The following is a 27,085-nucleotide window of genomic DNA, read 5'->3' as shown; positions in this document are numbered from 1 at the left end:
GCACCCGATGTGGCCTCCTCTATATTGGGGAGACAGGCCGCCTACTTGCGGAGCGTTCAGAGAACACCTCTGGGACACCCGGACCAACCAACCCAACCACCCTGTGGCTCAACACTTCAACTCCCCCTCCCACTCCACCAAGGATATGCAGGTCTTTGGACTCCTCCATCGCCTGACCACAACAACACGACGGTTGGAGGAAGAACACCTCATCTTCCACCTAGGAACCCTCCAACCACAAGGGATGAACTCGGATTTCACCAGTTTCCTCATTTCCCCTCCCCCCACCTTGCCTCAGTCAAATCCATCGAATTCAGCACCGCCTTCCTAACCTGCAATCTTCTTCCTGACCTCTCCGCCCCCACCCCAGTCTGACCTATCACCCTCACCTTGACCTCTTTCCACCTATCACATTTCCGACACCCCTCCCCCAAGTCCCTCCTCCCTACCTTTTATCTTAGCCTGCTGGACAAACTTTCCTCATTCCTAAAGAAGGGCTTCTGCCCGAAACGTCGATTCTCCTGTTCCCTGGATACTGCCTGACCTGCTGCGCTTTTCCAGCAACACATTTTCAGCTCTGATCTCCAGCATCTGCAGACCTCACTTTCTCCTCTTCCAATCAACTCTGGTCAGCTCCTCCCTCATGTTTTTGCGGTTACCTTTACTCAATTGTAACACCATTACACCTGATTCTAATTTCTATCTCTCAAGCTGCAGGGTGAATTCTATCATATTATGGTCGCTTCCTCTCGGGGTTCCTTCACGTTAAGCTCCCAAATCAAATTTACCTTAATACCCATCGCCAAATCCAGAACTGCCTCTGCCTTAGTGGGCTGTACCACAAACTGATCCAAAAAACAAACCATCTCAGACATTCCACAATTTCATTTCTTTGGGATCCACCGACCTGATTTTTCTAGTCCACCTACATATTAACATCGCCCGTGATTACTGTAATAGCACCAGTTTAAACACCTTTTCTGTCTCCCGATTTATTTTCTGTCCCACATCCTGACTACTGCTAAGAGGCCTGTATATAAATCACATCAGGGTATTTTCACCTTTGCAGTTCTTCAACTCTATCCACACAGGATTGGAAGTTGTGGAATCTATCTCGGTACTTGCTATTGATTTAATTTAATTGCTTACTCACAAAGCAACCCTGCCTCAACTGCCAATCTGCTTGCCCTTTTGACAGGATCTGTATCTTTGGATATTTAGTTCCCAATCCTGACCCCTTTGAAGCCACGTCCTTGTGATACGTACAACATTGTTCCCGCTAATTTGAATCTTCACAACATGCTAATTTACCTTGTTTTGTGTACTGCGCATTTAAGTACAACACCCTCAGTCCTGTGTTGACCTCCACCTTTCTCATAGATACGTCCCTTTATCTATGTCTGAAGGTAGATTGCTGACCCTTTCCAAACTCTGTCCTCCTCCAGCCTCAGGTTCCTCTTCTACCTCCCTTCATGACATCACAGCATCCTGCTCCTGCAGGTGTTCCTCTTCTACCGACCACATCCCAGCCTCACCCTCCTCCTCCACTACCTCCATTCCTTCCCAGTTCACCACCTCGCAGCATCCTTTTCCACCTTATCCTCCGCCTCCCTCCTGACAGTAGGCTCTTCCTCCTCTCCCACCCAATACAGCCTTCTCCCTCACTAATACATCACAGTCATCTTCACCTCTCCCTCCATTACATCACAGTATCCTCTGCTCTCCTATCACATCACATCCTTCTGTTTGTGCTTAATGGGACTACCTACTCTAACTTTTGAACAGCAGATGACACATGACACCATGCTTGCCAGATGATGGGGTAGTAAGGAAGAGGTGTCCCATCTCCATGGTCACCGTCTGTTGGGGGAATGCAACAATTTATCTCAGACCTCGAGGGAGTCTAAATCAGCAGCCAATGCCATCACAGTTCCCAGTTATGGGACAGCTTCCACACAGAAGAGGACAAAAAATTGGAAGCACCTGAAACCATAGACAGACCAGTCGAAGAAACCTCTTGGAATTCACTCCAAAACCAGTATTTCTACCTCTTTCTCTATCTCACACAAAGAAACTGGCAAAGTTCCCATGAAAACAGAAGCGAGGAGAGATTAATTTAAAAACAGATGCAAGCTCCAGTGCTGCCAACTGAACTCAAGGAATCAGAGAAACTACCAAAGGTCAGAATTAAACTTTAGGTCTCAAACATGGTAAAGTACTCAAACTGCATATTTTTTAAAACCTTGCTTTACAGTGAACACCATCACCTTATAACTTTGTACGTAGCCATGTGCATCCTAATGACTGCACAAAGTCTATATGCTTGGCTACTTTTCCCAGGGTTAGCAGATAATAAAATTACTCTCAAAAACAAAACAGCAATTGCAGGGAAAACTCAGCAGGTCTGGCATCATCTGTGGAGAGAAAGCAGAGTTCTGTACAAGGATCATTGGATCCAAAATGTTAATGGATGCGGCCAGATTTGCTTGGTTTTCTGGCAATTTATTTTTTGTTTCTGACTTTCAGCATCTGCATTCATATTTATTGATTGATTGACTTTTTTTTCAATAAAAGAGCTCTTTCACTTGTGATTGGCTCCAATTATTTACAATGAAAATAGGCAACTATACGGTGGTTCAGTGGATAGCACTGCTGCCTCATAGCATCAGGGACCCAGGTTCAATTTCAGCTTCAAGTGACTATCTGTGTGGAGTTTGCACATTCTTCCTGTTTTTTGGGTGCTCCGGTTTCTTCCCACATTCTAAAGATATGCAGGTTAGGTGGATTGGCAATGCTAAACTGCCTGTAGTGTACAGGGATAGGTGGGTTAGTCATGGGAAATGTAAGATTACAGAAATATTGTCAGGAGGGTGGAGTCTGGGTGGGATGCACTTTTTAGAGTCAGTATTGACTTGTTGGGCCAAATGGCCCGTTTCCACACTGTAGGGATTCTATGATTTTACTTGTAGAAAGATTATAACATTAAGAAGAACTGAAATGTCTGTTAAAGAGGCTGAAAAGAGAGATGCATGTTGACATCATCTCATCTGTACATAATAATTTAAGGAACATGGCTGACTTGTCTGAGATCCTGAGCTATACACAATTAGCAATATCACCTCTCTTTAAAATTGAGATTTCATGTGATCTATGCAAAAGTGAAACAAAGAAAGGAATATAATTGCATCGTAACAGATTTGAGAGCTCAAGATCCTTCACTGTAATTCCTGTAGATAGTTTACAATATTAGTTTCATTAGTTTTAATGCAATAGACAAAATCTGTTCATATTGCAAACCTTTTAATGCTGTTGAAGCTTTGTCCTTTTCCTCTGGCCCTCCAAGTTGGTTTTGTGCCATAGCAATCCACACGGTTGAAAGAATAGAAACCACCAGATAAATACGCATCCAATTAGTTTCACGTGATCAATTTAGGTGGAACTAAAACGATACAAAACAGAAATAAACATTAACTGTCAGTCAATCAGTAAACATGAATGCCATGAAACTGAACGTTTAGAAAAGTGTTGCTTTCTTTGACATTAAACAGAGCTAGTAATAGCATGCAAAGTTATCCTGTATATTAGAAATAAAATTCACAATTGGTAAATTTGATTATTTAAAAATTGAATGAAGAAATTTCGTGAGATTGATGTGGTCAACACTAACCACATAAAAATGTAAGACATTCATGAATTTTAAAAAAATGAACATTTTGGAAAACACAAAAGTAACTTTTACTTGAAATTTTATTTGAATTACAGATTTTGAATGATACAATATCAAAATCAAAAATCAAGTCAAAGGAATAAATTTAAGCATTTATTTCTGTTTTTCTACTTCTAAAAAAATCTCAGCTTTTTTTTAAAAAGGTTACGTTCATTCCCTTAGCATAACAGTTACATATGGCACTGTGAACCCAATTTCAAAATAATAATTTTGTACAAAGCTTTTGTTTCAAACTTCACAAAACCATTTTGCATCAATCCTTACTTGCACCGACCCAGTTATCTACTGACCAAAAACTTTTATTTACTTTCCTTCCCCGAATACTTCATTTTAATCTGAAAAATGGAAATGCTTCACGTTTTATTTTTCCATAATTTAAAATTTAAGGACTGTTAACTCTCACGGTCACATTCTTGGCTATGCCGTAAATATTAACAGAATCATTAAGGAATGCAAATTAACTGGATATGCTCACTAGCGTGCTCCGTATGGCAGGAAACGAGGCAAGGGTTTCTCCGAGCTTACACTTTAGTAGGAGGCCTGTTTATTTGCTCTGGAGAGAACGGGGGTGTACTATAAATTGGTGTCTTGTGTTTGCAGTGACACACTGTGCTGGATCTCAGACCTGCGGCCTATGGGTTGCCATGTGTCAGTTGGCCCAATCATCCTGATGTACGGGGTGGGAGTTCAGTTTCTTCGCACCATATATCTTATGTCATTTTCTCTCTTTCTCTCACACACACACACTCTCTCTCATTCTCACTTACATACATACATACATACATAGATAAATACATACACACGCGCGTTCGCTTAACCGCAGCCCCGTGTATTAGAAAATATCCAACGCTATAAGAAAAATAGTTCTCCTCCGACTTACACAAGGAGCTGGTCCTGACCACCCAAAAACAAATAACTAAAAACCCCACACACCCCAATTCCAAGCGTTCAACACCACAACGCGAAACTAACCAGAGCGGAAGCGGAACTGGGAGGTCGCCATAGCAACGACTTCGACAAGCGCGAGCTTAACGGTATCTGTGGACGGTTGGAGCTTGAAGTCTGTTTGAAAACCCGTCAGGAAGCACGAGGAGCGCAGTTCTTTGCTGAATGCTGAACCCCGTTTCTATTCTTTGAGAAACACAGTTAAGATAATTTTTCTTGCTGAAAAATTCTCATCCTCTTTTGAGGTCTGATGATACGAGAGGAATCACCACGTGATCTCTGCCCACAGCCAGCACCCGTCACCTATAACATAAACACTTTACACTCAGTGTCCATATCTTTCCCACTTATTTCCCCAATATTCTCAGATCTTTATTCAATTCTGGCGTGTTCAGCTAAGAGCTTTAATCTGCGTTCTCATTGGCGTCTGCATACTGATGAGAATGATGGCTCACCTGGAGATTGCACAGCCAAGTGTTTCTGCTTGTACAGGACTCTTGTGGGTGCAGTGGTAGTGCCCTTTGAGCAAGGAGGCCCAGGTTTAATTCTTATCTGCACCAGAGGAGCGTCATAACAAGTCTAAACAGGTTGCTTTTAAAAACTTCAGAAGAAGAGGCTGCTGAAAGAAACTGAAAAAAAGCAACATAGGGGGCCAAGTCCCAGTTGGATTGCATTTCCTAAAATTGAGACTTAATGTGAATAGACTTTTAAGTTAAAGTTGAATTTTGCTAGGAACCAATGTCAAAGCCAGAGCGAGATTCCAGAGGATAATTTTGCCTATACAAACCAGTGTAACAGTTTACATCTTTAACATACATGCACGAATCAGTGCAATCCTCGCTAAAATAACTTGTGAAACAAAATAAATCACTGAATGTATCAAATACTATATAAATTCAAAATTAGACAACACTTAGCAGTCCCTCCGAGGCTGGATGACTACGTCAATTCCAGCTGATGGATTTGAGATGAGTCCAATGCATAATTTACAGAGGCTGCCACACACGGTTTGTGCCTCTGTATGCTGGTGCCTTCACAAATTAATCTTAGGTTCTAGTTGGTAGCCATGAATTGCTGAAGATATTTTTCTATCTTCAGAAATGCTTCAGGACATCTCTAAAGCTTTACAGCGGAGAAGTCTTTCATTGATTTAGGACATAATGTTGGGTGCTTTAGCTTAAAGCTGAAAATGTGTTGCTGGAAAAGCGCAGCAGGTCAGACAGCATCCAAGGAACAGGAGAATCGACGTTTCGGGCATGAGCCCTTCTTCAGGAATGAGGAAAGTGTGTCCAGCAGGCTAAGATAAAAGGTAGGGAGGAGGGACTTGGGGGAGGGGCGTTGGAAATGCGATAGGTGTAGGGAGGTCAAGGTGAGGGAGATAGGCCGGAGTGGGGTGGAGGCGGAGAGGTCAGGAAGAAGATTGCGGGTTAGGAAGGCGGTGCTGAGTTCGAGGGATTTGACTGAGACAAGGTGGGGGGAGGGGAAATGAGGAAACTGGAGAAATCTGAGTTCATCCCTTGTGGTTGGAGGGTTCCCAGGCAGAAGATGAGGCGCTCTTCCTCCAACCGTCGTGTTGCCATGGTCTGGCGATGGAGGAGTCCAAGGACCTGCATGTCCTTGGTGGAGTGGGAGGGGGAGATAAAGTGTTGGGCTACGGGGTGGTTGGGTTGGTTGGTCCGGGTGTCCCAGAAGTGTTTTCTGAAATGTTCCGCAAGTAGGCGGCCTGTCTCTCCAATATAGAGGAGGCCACATCGGGTGCAGCGAATGCAATAGATGATGTGTGTGGAGGTGCAGGTGAATTTGTGGCGGATATGGAAGTGTCCTTTTGGGCCTTGGAGGGAAGTAAGGGGGGAGGTGTGGGCGCAAGTTTTGCATTTCTTGCGGTTGCAGGGGAAGGTTTCCCTCGAACTCAGCACCGCCTTCCTAACCTGCAATCTTCTTCCTGACCTCTCCGCCCCCACCCCACTCCGGCCTATCACCCTCACCTTGACCTCCCTCCACCGATCGCAAGTCCCTCCTCCCTACCTTTTATCTTAGCCTGCTGGACACACTTTCCTCATTCCTGAAGAAGGGCTTATGCCCGAAACGACCACCTTTCTTGTCACTACATTTTGAGGATGTTTACAAATACTGCTGATTTCAATTGAACGTGAATGCAACAATGATGTAGAGTCATAGAATTCCTACAGTGTGGAAAGAGACCATTTGGTCCATTAAGTCTGCAATGACCCTCAAACAAACATTTACCATGGCTCATCCACCTAGCCTACACATCCCGAGACACTATGAATAACTTAGCATAGTCAGTCCAAATAACCTGCACACCTTTGGACAGTGGGAGAAAACCCACGTAGATGTGGGGAGAATGTGCAAGCTCCACACAGACAGTCTCCAAAGGTAGAATCAAACCCAGGTTCCTGTGAGGCAGTAGTGCTAACCATTGAGCCACCAGGCCACTCTAAAGAGTTTTTGAGTCCGTTTGTCAGTCTTTTCCAGTGCTAGGTTGATGCCAGGTGGTCAGTTCACTTTTGTTTCTTTGTTAAGACTTCATAGCAGTTGATACAATTCAAGCTTGCTGGGTCATTTGAGAGTTAACCATATTGCTGTGGGTCTGGAGTCACACATGTAGACCAGACCAAGTGAGGATGGCAAATTCCCTTCCTTTAAGGGCTTTAGTGAGCTGAATGAGTTTTTCCCAACAAACAATTCAGTTATCAGTAGATTCTTAATTTCATTTTTTTTATTGGATTTAAGTTCCACCATTGGCTGTGGTGGGATTCGAAACTGGGTCTTTAGAACATTAGCCGAGTTTCTGGATTAATAGTGTGGTGATAATACCACTAGTCTATCAAAATTAAGCACATGAGCTGGTCAAGTAAATAGAAGGACGAGGATCACCAACAGCCTTGAAAAATGTATCCAAGTGTAACATGAGATTTGAACACGGTCGAAAGATGTTGAAAAAAGAACTCACGTAATTACAAAGAACAAAGAAAATTTACAGCCCAGGAACAGGCCCTTCGGCCCTTCAAGCCTGAGCTGATCCAAATCTACTGTCTAAACCTGTCGCCCAATTCCTAAGTATCTGTATCCCTCTGCTCCCCACCTACTCATGCATCTGTCCAGATGCATCTTAAATGAATCTCCCGTGCCTGCCTCTATCATCTCTGCTGGCAACGCGTTCCAGACGCCCACCACCCTCTGTGTGAAGTACTTGCCACGTGTATCCCCCTTAAACTTTCCACCTCTCACCTTGAAACCGTGATCTCTCGTTATTAAATCCTTCACCCTGGGAAAAAGCTTGTCTCTATCCACCCTGTCTAGACCCTTCATGATTTTGTAAACCTCAATCAGGTCCCCCCTCAATCTCCTTTTTTCTACTGAAAACAAACCTAACCTACTCAACCTCTCTTCATAGCTAGCACCTTCCATACCAGGCAACATCCTCGTAAAACTTCTCTGCACCCTCTCCAAAGTGTCCACATTCTTTTGGTAATGTGGTGACCAGAACTGTACACAGTGTTCTAAATACAGCCATACCAATGTCTTGTATAATTTTAACATGACTTGCCAGTTCTTATACTCAATACCCTGTCCAATGAAGGCAAGCATGCTATATGCCTTCTTGACCACTCTATCCACCTGTGCAGCAACCTTCAGGGTACAATGGACCTGCACTCCCAGATCTCTCTACCCATCAACTTTTCCCAAGGCTTTTGCGTTCATTGTATAATTCGCTCTAGAATTAGTCTTGCCTAAATGCATCACCTCACATTTGTCTGGATTGAAATCCATCTGCCATTTTTCCGCCCAACTCTCCAGTCTATCTATATCTTCCTGTATTCTTTGACAGTCCCTTATGCTTTCTGCTACTCCACCAATCTTCGTGTCATCTGCAAACTTGCTGATCATATCAACAGTACCCTCTTCCAGATCATTTATGTATATCACAAACAACAGTGGCCCCAACACTGACCCCTGTGGAACACCACTGGTCACCATTCTCCATTTCAAGAAACTCCCTTCAACTACTACTCTCTGTCTCCTGTTGCTCAACCAGTTCTTTATCCACCTAACTAGAACACCCTGCACACCATATCACTTCACTTTCTCCATTAATCTACCATGGGGAACCTTATCAAATGCTTTACTAAAGTCCATGTATATAACATCAACAGCCCTTCCTTCATCTATCAACTTGGTCACTTCCTCAAAGAACTCTATTAAGTTGATAAGGCACGATCTTCCCCGCACAAAACCATGTTGCCTATCACTGTTAAGTCCATTCTTTTTTAAATGTAAATAGATCCTATTCCTCAATACCCTCTCCAGCAACTTTTCCACCACCGAGGTCAGGCTCACTGGTCTGTAGTTATATGGAATATCCCTACTACCCTTCTTGTACAGGGGGACAACATGAGCAACCCTCCAGTCCTCTGGCACCTCACCTGTATTTAAGGATGCCACAAAAATATCTGTCAGGGCCCCAGCTATTTCCTCTCTCGCCTCCCTCAGCAACCTGGGATAGATCCCAAGCGGTTCTGGAGATTTGTCCACCTTAGTAACCTCTAGCCTACCAATATATCTTCCCTACTTACGTCAACGTGATCCAGAGTAATCAAACTTCTATCTTTAATCTCAAGATTCATCATGTTCCTCTCCTCAGTGAACACTGATGCAAAGTAATCATTCAGAATCTCACCCATTCTCTCAGTTTTGACACACAGCCTTCCTTCATTATCCTTTAGTGGACCAATCCTTTCTGAGTTACCTGCTTGATCCTTATATAAGAATAAAATGCTTTGGAATTCTCCATCATTCTACTCTCTAAAGCTATTTTATGACCCCTTTTAGCCTCTTGATTCCTCGTTAAGACTTGTACTACTCTTCCGAAATTTCTCAAGGGCCCGTTCTGTTCTTAGGAGTCTAGACCTTATGTACACTTCCCTTTTCCTCTTGGCTAGTCGTACAATTTCTCCTGTCATCCACGGTTCACGAATCTTGCCCTTCCTATCCTTTGCCTTCAACGGGACATGCCTATCCTGCACTATCTTTAACCTATCTTTGAAAGTCTCCCACATATCAAATGTGGACTTCCCTTCAAATAGCTGTGTCCAATCCACATTTTCGAGCTTCTGCCTAATTTTCATATAATTGGACATGGCCCAGTTTAGTACACTTCCCTGAGGACCACTCTCATCTTTATCTACGAGTATTCTAAAACATACAGAGTTGTGGTCACTGTTTCCAAAGAAATCGCCACTGCAACTTCTACCACCTGTCCTGGCTCGTTCCCCAGTACCAGGTCCAATATGGCCCCTTCCCTCATCGGACTATTGACATACTGCTCTTACAAATTCTACCCCATCCAGACCTCTTACGCTAAGTGTATCCTAGTCAATGTTGGGAAAATTAAAATCTCCCATCACCACTACCCTATTGCCTCTACATCTTTCCATATTTGTTCTTCTACCTCACGCTCACTGTTGGGAGGCCTCTAATACAGCCCCAACAATGTAACTGCACCTTTCTTATTTCTCAGCTCCACCCATAATGCCTTACTACCCAAAACATCCATTGTGTCCTCCTTTAGCACAGCCATGATATCATCCTTGACCAGCAATGCAACTCCAACCCCCCCCTTTCACTTCCCACTCTGTCCTGTCTGAAGCGTCTATATCCTGGAACATTTAGTTGCCAACCATCATGCCCTTCCTTCAACCAAGTCTCTGTAATTGCTATAACTTCATACTCCCAGGCACCAATCCAAGCCCTAAGTTCATCTGCCTTACACACTATACTCGTTGCATTTAGATGCATTTCAGGCCACCAGTTCTTTTGCGCTCATCTGCTGTCTGCCTACCCTTCCCTTTATTGATACTATCTTCGTGATTCTTACAGTCTCCAGTCTCTTCTGGTTCCCAGTCTCCTGCCACATTAGTTTAAAACTTCCCCAACAGCAGTAGCAAAAACTCCCCCAACGACATTGGTTCTGGTCAGGTTCAGATGTAGACCGTCCATTTTGTAATAGTGCCCCCTTCCCCAGAACCGGTCCCAATGTCCAACAAATCTGAACCCCTCCTCCAACACCATCCCTCAAGCCATGTGTTCATCCTGCCTATTTTTTCATTTCTACGCTGGCTAGCACGTGGCACTGGTAGTAATCCCGTGATCACTACCTTTGAGGTCCTCCTCTTTAACTTCTCTCCTAGCTCACTGAATTCTTCTTTCAGGACCTCATCTCGTTTTCTTCTTATATCGTTGGTGCCTATATGCACCAAGACAACTGGCTGTTCACCCTCCCCTTTTAGAATGCTCTGTAGCAGATCGGTGACATCCCTGACCCGAGCATCTGGGAGGCAATATACCATCCGGGAGTCACATTTCGGCCACAGAACTGCCTATCTACTTCCCTTACAATAGAATCCCCTAAGACTATGACTCTACGAGTCTTTTTCCCGCCCTTCTGAACAGCAGTGCCCTCCACGGTGCAATGATCTTGACAACTGCTGCCCTCTCCTGGTGAGCCATCTCCCCCAACAGTATCCAAAAAGGTATACCTGTTTTGGGGGGAGATGACCGCAGGGAACACCTACACTGCCTTCAATAGACAATAGACAATAGGTGCAGGAGTAGGCCATTCTGCCCTTCGCGCCTGCACCACCATTCAATATGATCATGGCTGATCATCCTTAATCAGTATCCTGTTCCTGCCTTATCTCCGTAACTCTTGATTCCACTGTCCTTGAGAGCTCTATCCAACTCTTTCTTAAATGAATCCAGAGACTGGGCCTCCACTGCCCTCTGGGGCAGAGCATTCCATACAGCCACCACTCTCTGGGTGAAGAAGTTTCTCCTCATCTCTGTCCTAAATGGTCTACCCTGTATTTTTAAGCTGTGTCCTCTGGTTCGGCACTCACCCATTAGCGGAAACATGTTTCCTGCCTCCAGAGTGTCCAATCCTTTAATAATCTTTTATGTCTCAATCAGATCCCCTCTCAGTCTTCTAAACTCAAGGGTATACAAGCCCAGTCGCTCCAGTCTTTCAGCATAAGGTAGTCCCGCCATTCCAGGAATTGACCTCGTGAACCTACGCTGCACTCCCTCAATAGCCAGAATGTCTTTCCTCATATTTGGAGACCAGAACTGCACACAATACTCCAGGTGTGGTCTCACCAGGGCCCTATACAGCTGCAGAAAAACCTCTTTGCTTCTATACTCAATCCCTCTTGTTATGAAGGCCAGCATGCTATTAGCCTTCTTCACTACCTGCTGTACCTGCATGTTTACCTTCATTGACTGGTGTACAAGAACACCCAGATCTCTTTGTACTGCTCCTTTACCTAAATTGATTCCATTTAGGTAGTAATCTGCCTTCCTGTTCTCGCCACCAAAGTGGATAACCATACATTTATCCACATTAAACTGCATCTGCCATGTATCTGACCACTCACCTAACCTGTCCAGGTCACCCTGTAATCTCCTAACATCCCCTCACATTTCACCCTGCCACCCAGCTTAGTATCATCACCAAATTTGCTAATGTTATTACTAATACCATCTTCTATATCATTAATATATATTGTAAAAAGCTGCGGTCCCAGCACTGATCCCTGCGGTATCCCACTGGTCACCACCTGCCATTCCGAAATGGAGCCATATATCACTACTCTTTGTTTCCTGTCAGCCAACCGACTTTCAATCCAAGTTAGTACTTTGCCCCCAATACCATGCGCCCTAATTTTGCTCACTAACCTCCTATGTGGGACTTTATCAAAAGCTTTCTGAAAGTCCAGGTACACTACATCTACGGGATCTCCCTCGTCCATCTTCAGAGTTACATCCTCAAAAAATTCCAGAAGATTAGTCAAGCACGATTTCCCCTTCATAAATCCATGCTGACTCTGACCTATCATGTTACTACTATCCAGATGTGTCGTAATTTCATCCTTTATAATAGACTCCAGCATCTTTCCCACCACTGAGGTCAGACTAACATCTATAATTTCCTGCTTTCTTTCTCCCACCTTTCTTAAAAAGTGGTACAACATTAGCCACCCTCCAATCCGCAGGAACTGATCCCGAATCTATCGAACTCTGGAAAATAATCACCAACGCATCCACGATTTCTCGAGCCACTTCCTTCAGTACCCTGGGATCTAGACCATCAGGCCCTGGGGACTTATCAACCTTCAGACCTAACACTCTCTCCAACACCAATTCCTGGCAAATATAAATTCCCTTAAGTTCAGGTCCTTCAGCCACTGTTACCTCAGGGAGGTTGCTTGTGTCTTCCCCAATGAACACAGATCTGAATTACCAATTCAATTCTTCTGCCATTTCTTTGTTCCCCGTAATGTATTCCCCTGTTTCTGTCTTCAAGGGCCCAATTTTAGTCTTAACCATTTTTTTGCCTTTCACATACCTAAAAAAGCTTTTACTATCCTCCTTTATATTTTTCGCCAGATTACATTCATACCTCATTTTTTCTCTGCATATTTCCTTCTTAGTAATCCGCTGTTGTTCTTTAAAAGCTTCCCAGTCCTCCGTTTTCCCACTTATCTTTGCTATGTTATACTTTTTCTCTTTTAACTTTATATGTTTCTTAACTTCCCTCGTCAGCCACAGCCACCCATGCCTCCTCGTAGGATCTTTCTTCCTTTTTGGAATGAACTGATCCTGCATCTTCTGCATTATACACAGAAATATCTGCCATTGTTCCTCCACTGTCATCCCTGCTAAGGTATTGCACCATTGAACTTTGGCCAGCTCCTCCCTCATAGTTCCATAGTTCCCTTTATTCAACAGAAATATTGTCACTTCCGATTGTACCCTCTCCCTCTCAAATTGCAGATTGAAGCTTATTGTATTATGGTCACTACTTCCCAATGGCTCCTTCACTTCGATGTCCCTGATCAATTCTGGTTTGTTGCACAATACCAGATCCAGAATTGCCTTCTTCCAGCTAGGCTCCAGCACTAGCTGTTCTAAGAATCCATCTCGGAGGCACTCCACAAAGTCTCTTTCTTGAGGTCCAAAACCATCCTGATTTGCCCAGTCTACCTGCATGTTGAAATCCCCCATAACAACTGTAGTAACATCTTTGAGACAGGCCAATTTCAGCTCCTGATTCAACTTACATCCAACATCCAGACTACTGTTTGGGAGCCTGTAGATAACTCCCAGAAGGTCTTTTTACCCTTAGAATTTCTCAGCTCTATCCATACTGACTCTACATCCCCTGATTCTAGGTCCCCCCATGCAAGGGACTGAATATCATCCCTTATCAACATGGCCACCCCACCTCCTCTGCCGTCAGTTTGTCCTTACGATAGCACATGTAGCCTTGAATATTCATTTCCCAGGCCCTGTCCACTTGAAGCCACATCTCAGTTATCCCCACAACATCGTACCTGCCAATTTCCAAAAGAGCCTCAAGCTCATCCATCTTATTTCTAATGCTTCGTGCATTCATATCTAGTATTTTTAATTTGTTACTGCCCTCACCCTTCCCATTAACTCCTATTTCACTCAACCTTACAGCATGATCCCTTTTTGAGTTTTCTGCTTCATTGATACAGTTGTCTTTCTTGACTTCCCTTGTTCTAACTTTCCCTTCAATTTCCTTCTTAAACATCCAGTTTGTCCCCTCCCCCCTGCTACTCAGTTTAAACGTAGCTGTGTTGCAGTAGCAAACCTGCCTGCCAGAATGCTGGTCCCCAACCTATTAAGGTGCAAACCGTCTCTCTTGTATAATTTATGCTTACCACAAAACATACCCCAGTGAACCAAAAATTTAAATCCTTGCTTCCTGCACCAGTTCCCCAGCCACACGTTCAAGTCCATTATCTCCCTGTTTCTGGCCTCACCAGCCCGAGGAACTGGAAGCAAACCGGAGATAACCACCCTGGACGTCCTGCTTTTCAGCCTTCTTCCTAGTTCTCCGAAGTCCCGCTGTAGTGTGTTCCTCCTCTTCTTCCCGACATCATTTGTGCCGATATGTACTACCACCTCTGGCTCTTCACCTTCGTCCTTGAGGATTTCCTGCACTCTGTCTGTGATGTCTTTAACCCTGGCACCAGGAAGGCAACACACCATCCTTAAGTCCCGCCTGCTGCCACAAAAACCTCGGTCAGTTCCTCTCACTATGGAGTCCCCTATTACCACGGCTCTGTGCGATGTCCGACTCATCTGCTCTGCCTCCATGCCAACTTTTGATTGACAGACCTAGCAAGGAGGATAACAGGAACCCATTGGATGTGGTGTACCGTTAGCTTCATTTCTTATAAGCATACTAGTCAATCTCCTTTTCACACTTGCAGTGTACTACTTTTTTTTAAAGTTCTAACCTCGCACCTTTATTTTCCTCCGTTCTGGTCTTTCACTGTCCATGTTATTATTCTTCTATTGTTCTTGTCCTATTTAAATGTAGGATTATGGTTCTCCTTCACAGTTTTAAGAATGTATTTGAGGTCATGTTGATAATCAATCAAAAAGTTCTGATTCTTTATTTTAGCTAATGCACAAATTCTTTTACATTTTTATGTTCTTTTTCTCAATCAGTGTCAATATCTTTTTATTCCCCTCTTGCAACAGCAACAGCTTTAGCTTTCTGATGTGTTAATTTTATTTTCAAAAACTCAAAGTCATCCTTATAGTCCTATAATATTAGCACTAGTTACAAGCCAGTCATTTTGTTTGAAAGCATTGACTCTCATTGTTTCCCCATCAGCCTGGAGTTCTCCTGTTTTATTCTGCTTTGATGCCCGTGGCTTAGATTCTAAAAACAATTTTAATTCAGAGAGTCCAATTTCTTTAAAACTTTTTTAAACTCTTTGTTGTCAATCTCAGGCTTCAATGTGCTTGCAGTTGGTAGATTTTGGATTTCAATAGCAAACCTGTATATAGAGCTGATCTCAGTCATGGTGATCATAAGAACTATCACTGACTGTCATAAAAACTCATCTGATTCACTAGTTCTGAGTTTAAGGAAGGAAATCTGAGATCTTTACTTCGTCTGATCTATGTGTGACTCTAGAGCCACAGCAATGATGTTGACTTTTAACTGCCCCCTGAAATGGCCCAACAAGTCACTCATTTCAAGAGCAATTAGGGATGAGTAACAGAAAATGTCCTTGCCAGCAATCCCCACACTCCAATAAAAAGAGAAAATTAATTTGAGTGTTTAACTCTTTGGACATTTCTTGAGTCAAACCATTGTTCTTACTATAGATTCAGAGATAGACACGTGTTTTTCCAAGCTCATTGATCTTGCTGATACAATTTTAACAACTTCAATGGATTTTGTGGAAATGCCTGGAGGAAGCAGATGGCTTCCGGCTAGGTTGTTTCTTAGGAGAAGATCAAAATAATTAATAATCAATTTAGAAATTATTCCCACAATAATAGAACTAATGACTATACCACAGTTTACAAGTAAACAATTTCTACAAATGTCCTGTATTAATATAACATATTTAGCAAACTGGGAGTTAGCAATGTTGACATTGCTTTGAAGAAAAAAAAACTTCCTGGTTGTATCTTCACGTTAGTGCACACGTTGGAATAAAAGTATCATAGTCAACACTTTCTATCTGTTGAGAATGCTGTTCAAAGAATCGTACTTGATCATGCGCAGATCCAGCTGATACTACCATTGTACATCTGAACTGATCAAATACAGGAAACCAGCACTCTTGCAGCATCTGTTTCTGTCTGGGCGGAAGGAGTCTTTGCATAATTCAAACATTATGACCCTGTTCCAGAACAAGGATGACCACAGGAATTGCAACAAGAATCAAGGCATCTCACTGGTGAACACTGTGGGAAAGTGTTTGCTCATAACGCCCTTGCTAGACTGCAGATCTCAACAAGGCATTCAAACATGTGAGGCAGCATCTATTTATTCAGGCTGCTGTAAAAAAATGGCTGTCCACTGAAGCTGTTTAATATGATTGCCTCTTTCCATGGCTGAGTAACAAGGACACCTGCAAGTGAGATATGAATATTGTGGACATTGACATTGACAATTCGGAGACAATCACTGATGGACTTGCCTTCTCAAGACTGACTGTTTTGAAGGGCATTGAAAGAATCAAGCAAAAACAAACAAACAATAAGATGGCCTAGCGAAAACAAGTGGCCAGTGAATCAGTCACCTTCTCAATCCTTCCTAACAAGAGGCAGCCATGTAAAACTGGGTTTTCTAAGCCACAAGGGACAACTCTTAAAATAGTGTTGATGATCAATACACAAACTATTATCTTACTAGACAAAAGACTGCTATCAAGTATCCTACTGGTACAGCTTTATCTTTTAACAACTTTAACGGATTTTGTGGAAATATCCGAATGCAACCATTGTCTTCTGCTAGAATTTTTAAAAAAGTTATTTTGTGGGATGTGAATTTTATTGTCAATCAATTCATTTTTGCTGTTCTTTAATTGACCTTGTGAGCAACTTGTAGACAAGGATGGGAGACTTCCTTCCCTAAGGAGAAAGTGAACCAGATGAGTTTTTACAACAATCAATGGAAATTTCATGGTCACAATCATTGAGATTAGCTGTCAATACCAAATTTTAAAAAATAATTTTAAATGGAATCAGTTGCATTGAGGGGATTTCAACACCTATCCTAGACAATTAGCTTGGACTTCCCAGTTACTACTGTAATGACATAATTCATCATCTCGCCCTAAATTATATTTTCTGACCTGGAATCAAGCCGAGGCCATGACAGTGAACATGCTAAATCCAAAATCACTAGACCATCAGGGAACCATAGAGTACGTAAATATCATTACAGTCAGTTTTGATGTAACGCGATAGTTCCATTCTTGTGCAATCTCATATTATAAGAAAATTGTGCAATAGCTGCACTATTTAAACTAATGGGGCTGGAATTGCGTTACAGCCAATACAGGTAAGGAAAGTTTGTGTTCTGCAAATCACGGTTTAAATATTTCAATCACATTAAAGCCAATTCGCGTTATAGCAGAACCAATGATACTAGGCAATTTAAACAATATTCTCACAATATAGGACCTCAGACTAAAATTTTAATTTATTTCACACAGTGGAACCAGTAATCCATTTCTGAAGTTCTCTGTATCAATACACTTTTAATTAGCAAACTTGATAGAGATCAATTTAAATCTTCTATAATATTCAGAGATTGAGCCAACCCTTTGTTGGTAATCTTCATCAGACAAAAAAATAGTATAACCTCCCCCTCACTTATAAAACTGCTCTAATCTTTTACTTTCCATCTACATTCACTGTAAGTACATCACACAGGATTGATTTGTCATATGTTCAACTCACTGATGTAGCAAAAAAAATTATATACTAGGCACACTTATAAACAACAACAGTTTAACTTTTATTTCAAAAGATCTGTTTTTATGTGCCTTATCTTACGGCAAAAAGAAACATGTTCGTCCCTTGAGTCACACTTATCATCCTGGCCACTTTCTTTCCTATTCTGAGAAGTATCTGTCTTTTCATTTCTGACATTCCCTTCCTGTATTTAGAGTCAACTTCAATATCACTTTCTCATCTCTTTGGTCTCTGCGTGTGCTTGCAAACAAAGGTCTGCTGCCAACACTGTGTTTGTGGGATAACTTGTAATCACCATTCATATTAACAGCTTTTCAGTTTACAATCTTCTGGGTCGGACTTTATTCCTAAAGGAGCACTATTCCTAAATTCTTCCATTAACATGATGTCTCTAAAGTTCTCAATTTTATTTTTCAAACTTTATGGCACAATGCCACCTGTCGAATACATATTATTTTTCTTGAGCAAATTCCACATAAGTTTGATTTTGTCTTTTCCTCACAATTGTAAGCATTTGTCTATAAGCTGCTACAAATAACTTGAATGGATTAAGTTAAAAATTAAACAACACCAGATTATAGCCCAAAAGGTTTATTTGGATCATAACCTGGTGTTGTGTGATTTTTAACTTTGTCCATCTCAGTCCATTACTGGCTTTTCTACATCTTGAATGGATTAAGTAGCCTTAATCGTACCACAATGTGTAACTTGTTCATTTAGTGTGCGGCACGGTGGCACAGTGATTAGCACTGCTGCCTCAGAGCGCCAGAGACCTGGGTTCAGTTCCTGCCTCAGGTGGCTGACTGTGTGGAATTTGCACATTCTCCCCGTGTCTGCGTGGGTTTCCTCCAGGTGCTCCGGTTTCCTCCCACAATCCAAAGATGTGCAGGTTAGGTGAATTGGCCATGCTAAATTGCCTGTAGTGTTAGGTGGAGGGGTAAATGTAAGGGAATGGGTCTGGGTGGGTTGCGCTTCAGCAGGTTTGTGTGGACTTGTTGGGCCGAAGGGCCTGTTTCTACACTGTAAGTAATCTAATCTAATAAACATTTTTTTTCTTCATCAACGCATTTTGTAATGACATTGTCCCTACTTCTTTTTTTTATTGGAACTTAACAGAAATTTCCTGAAATGAGAGAAAAACCCTTCTTCACTTATTTTAGACACTCAATGAGTATTCCTTGTCAAATCAAAACCAAGATTTAAATCTGACTCATCTCATTAAAGACTCTCATTAAATAATAATTTTAAATGGAATCGGCTGCATTGATGGGATTTGAACGCTTATTCTGACTATCAGCCTGGACTTCCTAGTTACTAATCTGATGACATAATTCATCATCTCCCCCAAAATTATATTTCTCTGACCCAGAGTCAAGCCACTGTCATGGTAGTGAACATGCTGAATCCAAAATCACTAGACCATCAGGGAACCATAGAGGAGGTAAATATCACTTCTTGTTCTTGTCCAGAATTGGAAAACTGAATCAATTTTACTTTCAATTTCTACCTATCTCACACCTTCATCTTGATTGCCTCTGATACATTTTAGCCCTTCTTTGATTTCTTTGTCTCTATTTCTGGGAATAGGGTATCTACAAATATTCATTATAAACCCACCAATTCTCATAGCTATTGACTACACTTTCTCATACTTTGCTCCCTGTTAGGACGCCATTCCATTTTTTAGTTTCTCCATCTCGGTCCGATCTGTTCTGATCAGTTTAGCTTTCATAATGTTACTTCTGGCATGTCTTCCTTTGTTAACAACCAAGGAGCCCCCCCCACCCCACTCCCATCACACTCACTATGTTTGACAAATTCTTCAACTCTATCTGTTCAATTCTCTGCACATCTGCTGTTACTCCTTTTCCTCCCTTCCTGAATCACAGTAAGGTTTTGCTTATCCTCACTTTCTACCTATATCACTAGTTTCCTGCATTTCCACCATGTCAAACGCAATGCCAGAATAAAATATATCTTTCCCTTCTCTCCACAGTCATCACTTCGAATAGACTGTTGCTTTGGAAACACCCTGGTCCACTCTTCTATCACCTCATTACCCTTATAATCCTCCCACATCAGCTTCTCATCTAATTGCAGGTGTAACACTTGCAGTTTTACCTCCTTCCTGCCCAATGAACATGAGATGATGGCTTAGTGAAACACCTTCGCACAGTAAACAAGCATAACCCCAACCTTTTTCAGAATCAATGTCATAGATCCAGGTCAAGGATCTGCATTCTGACTTTATCAGAGAATGTCATTGTCTCTGAAATTTATCTCATGAGCCTTGACTGCAGTCCTCAAGTGAAAACTTTGTTTCACTGGGTCATCAAAACAACTTTAGGTACAACTACTGCTGATGCTATGAAACAATAAAAGATGCTCCTCTGGAATATCAGTATTGCTTTCTGATATAGGAAGATGCTCCTCTCCTTTCACTTTAGCCAATGAAATCAGCACTTATTGATTTAATGAGATGACGGCAAGCAGTATACCAGTGCACACAAATATACCAGTTACAGAACTGCAGAGTACACTGGCAGACAGTGGCGTCAAGATAATGTTGCTGGACTAGTAATCCCTGATGAAGGGCTTATGTTTCGAGCATATGTTTCGATTCTGATCTCCAGCATCTGGAGTCCTCACTTTCTCTTAATAATCCCTGGCTTTGCTTTGATTTCTTTCATTTAACTCAGAAGAGCTATCGCGCAGAACTGAATGACTTTCCCACCACAAAAATTCACCAAGTTTTTTTTAAACTATGAGTCACTGCCGGTAATCACATGTGTAGATAATTAAATATTTACAAACAAAGCCCATTATGGGCTAATCAAACCATCAAAAGTGAGGGGAATAGATCTGCTTTATCATTTTTACCCTGAAGTGTTAACACACACACAAATGAATGACTTTCACAGCACAAAAATCACTGTGACATTTTTTTCCATTTTTTTTTCCTTTTAACTCCCAATAGTAAAGGGACTGCTTTTTAAAGTATAGTCTGAAGTGCTATTATGCACATCTGAGCGACTTCCCCATCACTAAAATCACCATGACTGAGTCTGTTTTTTTTTAGCATTGCCAATCCCCCTAACCTGCACATTTTTGGACTGCGGAAGGAAACCTAAGTACCCAGAGGAAACTCATGCAGACACAAGGACAACGTGCACATTCAGTTCACTTTATTGATTTTTCTCTAATCAGAAATGTTATTTTATACTACTGACTGACCTTCCCACCATCAAAATCACCTTAAATCGGTGCTGGGTCCTCTACTTTTTGTCATTTACATAAATGATTTGGATGCGAGCATAAGAGATACAGTTAGTAAGTTTGCAGATGACACCAAAATTGGAGGTGTAGTGGACAGCGAAGAGGGTTACCTCAGATTACAACAGGATCTTGACCAGATGGGCCAATGGGCTGAGAAGTGGCAGATGGAGTTTAATTCAGATAAATGCGAGGTGCTGCATTTTGGGAAAGCAAATCTTAGCAGGACTTATACAAACGGTAAGGTCTTAGGGAGTGTTGCTGAACAAAGAGACCTTGAGGTGCAGGTTCATAGCTCCTTGAAAGTGGAGTCACAGGTAGATAGAATAGTGAAGAAGGTGTTTGGAATGCTTTCCTTGATTGGTCAGAGTATTGAGTATAGGAGTTGGGAGGTCATGTTGCAGCTGTACAGGACATTGGTTAGGCCACTGTTGGAATAATGCATGCAATTCTGGTCTCCTTCCAATCGGAAAGATGTTGTGGAACTTGAAAGCATTCAGAAAAGATTTACAAACCTAGCCAGGCCTTGACAATTGCCTCATGCCTTAGTGTGCCCTCAGCACACGGTCCTGGACCTTGGAACATGTTAGGCTGTGAACTTGGTTGGGGCCAACTTCTTGTTCTGGAAGACCTACAGGGTTCAGGTAGACCAAAGAGCATCTTTCACTGAGTTGATGGTCCTCCAGGTGCAGTTAATGTCTGTGTCGGTGTGTGTTCCAGGGAACAAACTGTGGAACACAGAGTCTCACATCATGGAGCTGCTTGGGACAAACCGACAAAAACCACAACATCTTCCTCCAGATTTCCTTGGCAGAGGCACATTCCAGAAGGAGATTTTTGACAATCTCAGCCCCTCTGGGACTATGGTGATTTTACTTTAATATTGCTGTAGCGGGAGTGCAATGATAGTTTACCAGACTAGTTCCTGGACTGTTGTATGAAGAGAGTTTTGACATAATGGGCTTGTACTCTCTGGAGCTTTGAAGAATGATAGGTAATCTCACTGAAATCTACAAGTCACTTAAAGGGAGAGACAGGGAAGCTGCAGGTAAGATGTTTCTCTGGTTGGGGAATCTATAACTAGGGAGTACAATTCAAAAATAATTGTGTCCGAGATGAGAATTTCTTTTTTTATTCAGTGGATGGTGAATCTTTGGAATTTTCTGGGGGTTCAGCTTTTGAATATATTTAAAGTAGAGATTGATAAATGTCTGATTGTCATTGGTGAAAAGGGTTATCTGGGTAATGTGAATAAAATAAATTGTAGTGTTCAATCAATCTTTATAATATTAAATGGAGGAGCAGGCTTGATGGGCTGAATGGCCTATTCCTGTTCTTCTGTTTCTATGCTCAAGGATGCCCTCAATTGCAACAGAGCAAAGGACTAGACTTCTTCGACAAAGGTGAAACCTGTACATTCTAAAGCACTGTAACTGAAAGGCGATAGGAAAGTATTTACATGCTACAAGAGATGAGGCAATGCCAAGAATAGTATGAAGAATCTATTGAAGTCTGGAAAGATGGTGAGTAAATGCACCCAACAATCCAATCCAATATCAATATTTTGAAGAGCACAAGCATTTTACTATCATTGATAACTCACTAGCCCTCAATGCAACATTAATTGTACTAAGAACACTTCAGCTTGATATTCTACAAAAACCCATCAAAGATATTTGGAGATTACCAAATGTACTGTGAGGCTACAACAATTGTTATGGTGGTGAGGTATCACTCAGTCTATAGAATAACATATTGCTAGCTGCCTTCTTGTCCTGTAAAGAGTCAAGAATGAAAATAACCATTATTACTTTAATCTTTTCCATCAAGACTTGGAATACCTGAGAATGAAGTTGTTTGAATTTAAGGGAAAAACCTTCTTATAAATTATCTATATTGCCTATTATTCAAGATGTATTGAGATTAACCATTGGCATAGATAAGAACAGATATACAGGTATTCATCTTATATTTATTCCACACATGAGATTCTGATGGCCAACAATGGTCCACAATTTGCAAATGAATATGGTCAAATCTTTTTTAACAGAATATTACTTCATTTATGTTACAGTTAACTACATTATTCTCAAGAAAATGGAGATGCTGGGAAAGGGGTATGAATGATTAAATCTTCAGGCTTCCATTTGAGGTCCACAATATCACAGATGCTAGTCATTGTGCCAATTTGATTCATTCCCCAAGATATCAAGAAATTGGTTCCTGAAAAGGTTCTGGGCTTTGAGAAAAGTTCAGCAGACTTGTGTTCCAGAACTAGCTACCATCCAAGCCAAGCTGCTTCAGTGGAGCTACAATGCTGGCATTTGCCCGACAATGTAAAAAATTATCCTGATCCATACTTATCACAAGAAGCAGCACAAATCCAACCTAGCCATTTACTGCCTTACCAGTCAACTCTTAGTTTTAACCCAATGATGAAAAGGGTAATTAACAGCGTAACAAGTGGCAACTTGTTTAGCAATAACATGCTCACTGACGTGCAAATTGGGTCATACCAGGATCACTTAGCTCCTGACCTTCTAACAGCCTTTGTTCAAAGAAGAGCACACCACCATAAGTGAGGTGACAGTAACTACCATGTATGGCATCATAGCATAGCTGGAGTCAGTAGGAATCATGGCAAAACTCTGTCAACTCCAGTTTGGAATCATATATAGTACGAAGGAAAATGATTTGTGGTTGATGGAGGTCAATTATATCAGTTCCAGGATATCACTACAGGATTCCTCACTGTAGTGTCCTCAGCAACTTCAGCAAAAAGTCCTCACCATCATACTGTCACAACTGTGGATAATTGCCAACGACTGTACAATATTCAGCACCATTTGTGATTTCTTAGATATTGAAGCAGATTGTGTCAATCTGCAATAAGATCTGGACAACATCCAAGCTTGGGCTGATAAGTGGTAAGCAAGATCTTCATCAGACAAATGCCAGACAATGGCAATGTCCAACAAGAGAGAATCTAACCAACTCCACTTGATGTTCAATGCCATTTTCATTGCTGTATCCCCCACTATCAACATCCCAAGAGTTAACATTAACTAAAGGATGAACTGGACCAGTTATATAAATACTGTGCCTAGAAGAGTGGCTCAGAGACTCCGAGTTCTGCAAAACGTTGCTCAACTCTTGTCTTCTCAAGATCCAGTTCACAATCTGCAAAATATGAGAAAGTATTGTGTTGGTTTATGCTCCACTTATATGGATGGATTGCAGCTCCAAAAACAGTCAAGAAGCTTGACACCATCCAGGACAAAGCAGCCCACTCAGTTTGGTACCCTATCTACCACCTTGAACATTGATTGTCTCCACTATTGAGGCACATTGGCAGCAGTGTGCATCATCCATAAGATGCATTACAGCAACTCACCAAGCATCCTTCAACAACACCTTGCTAATCTTTGAACTCTATCATCTAAAAGACAAGGGCAACAGATGCAAGGAAACATCATCACCTGTAAGTTCCCCTCCAAGACACACAACACCCTTGGATTTGGAACTATATCATCATACCTCCAAAATGGCAGGGTCAAAATCCTGAAATCCCTTCTTGACATCACTGATTGTATCTACACCAAGGACAACTGCAGTTTAGGAAGGCAGCTCACTACCAATGGCAGTTAGAGTCGGGCAATATATGCTGTCCTGGCTATCAATCCCCACATCTGTTCAGTAAATTAAAAGAAGCTAAATATAAAGGTTTCCAAGTTGTTCTATTGAGGTCTTGATCTTCTCCACTGCAGAATTGGTTATCACCATTTGAGTTTACTGATCAGTAAGAGATTGAGAGCACAGCTTCCATCTCTGTCACAGAGAATAAAGCCTAACATTACAAAGAACTACCATAAGTGAGTAAAATAGCAAGAGGAAGGGCAAAGAGACAATGAGGTATCGAACTTCAAACAGGCACAAAGTATGATCATTGCCAGGGCTGAAGCCAAGGGAAAGCATTAGGGTCAGAGACTAACTGAGCGAAGGTCAAATTATTGAAAAGGCACCAAGTTAAGATATTATTGTTCCCGTGGTATCATAAAGAGAAACCATAATGCTTCAATATTATTAAACTAAAAAAAAGACACTTGGACGCAGACACTTGAGGAAGAATAAGAAGAGGACGAGGAAGAAGAATTCTGAATACAAAAGCAATTTAAGGAAACATACTCAATCTCAGAATTACATCAGAACCACATCAAGGAGATTGATCAAAGCACTACAGATTAATCCTGTGAAGTTTAAGGCTTGTGGAGGATCTGTATGAATGCAAGTAGGATAGGTACAAAGATTAATGGGTTTGTGGTGTGGCAGGAAGTATGCCATATAATTGGGTTTATATTAGAAACAAACATGATATAATGTTGATGCCAGACTCACGTGAGAAGATAGAGAGATCTGGAAGAAAGCATATTCTCTAACCTCATGAGAAGGGAATGTGCATTGAAAACTAGCTCCAAATAGAGTTTTGATTTGATTTTGATTTTATTGTCAAGTACAAAAGTACAGTTGTACAGTGAAAAGTGTGTAACACAAGGCACCAACTTTAGTATAAGTACCTAGATTCAGAATCTTAAGAACAAGGTAGGAAGAAAGGACAAAGTTAAAAGTTAAACAACACAGTCATTGCAGTACAGCATAAAGCATACAAAGTAAGATTAAAAGTTGCATGTTGCAGACCTCTTTAGTTTTAAGCAGAAAATAAAGAAATAAAGCTCAAATAAAGTTCAAACATTATACTCTTTCTTAAGTGCTTAGCCACAGTGCGATTGCACTTCAATGAATCACCTTGATGTCCATGCTGAGGCCATGCCAAGCCGAAAGATTGCTATACTGGGCCACTGAGAGATCGCCACTCCAGGCTGAAAGCCCACCACTCTGGCTGGGAGATCGCTTTATCGGGTTTGCACTGAGTCTGAGGCCAGGAGTCAGAAGCCCGAAGAAGAAACAAGAGAGGAAGGAAAAAAATCACAAAAGAGAAAAAAGAGAACGAATCGAGTGATTGAGCTCTATCTGAAGCATCCTACTCCTGTGCCATCATTTATTACATAAAAAGAATTTACTGAAGTAGCATACTTTTAGGAAACAACAGTCACTAATCTACCATTTTTGATGTAATATCTAGTAATTAGACAATGTTTGAAGATTGAATTCAGGATATAAGTTATATTTTGACGATATAAGTTCCTGGTTAGACAACCTGGCATTTCAGTGTTGATTCTGGATTAGTGGTGCTGGAAGAGCACAGCAGTTCAGGCAGCATCCGAGGAGCAGTAAAATTGATGTTTCAGGCAAAAGCCCTTCATCAGGTATAAAGGCAGAGAGCCTGAAGCGTGGAGAGATAAGCTAGAGGAGGGTGGGGGTGGGGAGAAAGTAGCATAGAGTACAATAGGTGAGCGGGGGAGGGGATGAAGGTGATAGGTCAGGGAGGAGGGTGGAGTGAATAGGTGGAAAAGAAGATAGGCAGGTAGGACAAGTCATGGGGACAGTGCTGAGCTGGAAGTTTGGAACTAGGGTGAGGTGGGGGAAGGGGAAATGAGGAAACTGTTGAAGTCCACATTGATGCCCTGGGGTTGAAGTGTTCTGAGGCGGAAGATGAGGCATTCTTCCTCCAGGCGTCTGGTGGTGAGGGAGCGGCGGTGAAGGAGGCCCAGGACCTCCATGTCCTTGGCAGAGTGGGAGGGGGAGTTGAAATGTTGGGCCAAGGGGCGATGTGGTTGATTGGTGCGGGTGTCCCGGAGATGTTCCCTAAAGCGCTCTGCTAGGAGGCGTCCAGTCTCCCCAACG

The 27,085-nt window shown here is 41.9% G+C and overlaps 1 protein-coding gene across 5 annotated transcripts in view; it reads right to left on the bottom strand.

Moving 5' to 3' along the window:
- Positions 1–4,824, bottom strand: part of arb2a (ARB2 cotranscriptional regulator A) — a 570,831-nt gene extending 566,007 nt beyond the window's left edge. For 4 of the 5 annotated variants that reach the window (XM_043709302.2, XM_087999275.1, XM_087999279.1 and 1 more), the window contains exons 1-2: positions 4,608–4,703; positions 3,298–3,439 (exon numbers count right to left, since the gene is read on the bottom strand). In XM_043709302.2, coding sequence (XP_043565237.1) covers positions 3,298–3,406 — 109 coding nt within the window. In that variant the 5' untranslated portion in view covers positions 3,407–3,439; positions 4,608–4,703. Of the gene's footprint in view, positions 1–3,297; positions 3,440–4,607 lie in introns of all 5 variants that reach the window. The other variant, XM_043709291.2, reaches the window with a different exon arrangement.
- Between the last annotated feature and the right edge of the window lie 22,261 nt (positions 4,825–27,085).

This window comes from Chiloscyllium plagiosum, unplaced genomic scaffold (assembly GCF_037043375.1).
Source record: "Chiloscyllium plagiosum isolate Xiang-an unplaced genomic scaffold, Cpla_swu_hap1 HiC_scaffold_2, whole genome shotgun sequence".
Taxonomy (NCBI): Eukaryota; Metazoa; Chordata; class Chondrichthyes; order Orectolobiformes; family Hemiscylliidae; genus Chiloscyllium; species Chiloscyllium plagiosum.
This window is presented reverse-complemented; position numbering and strand designations above follow the sequence as displayed.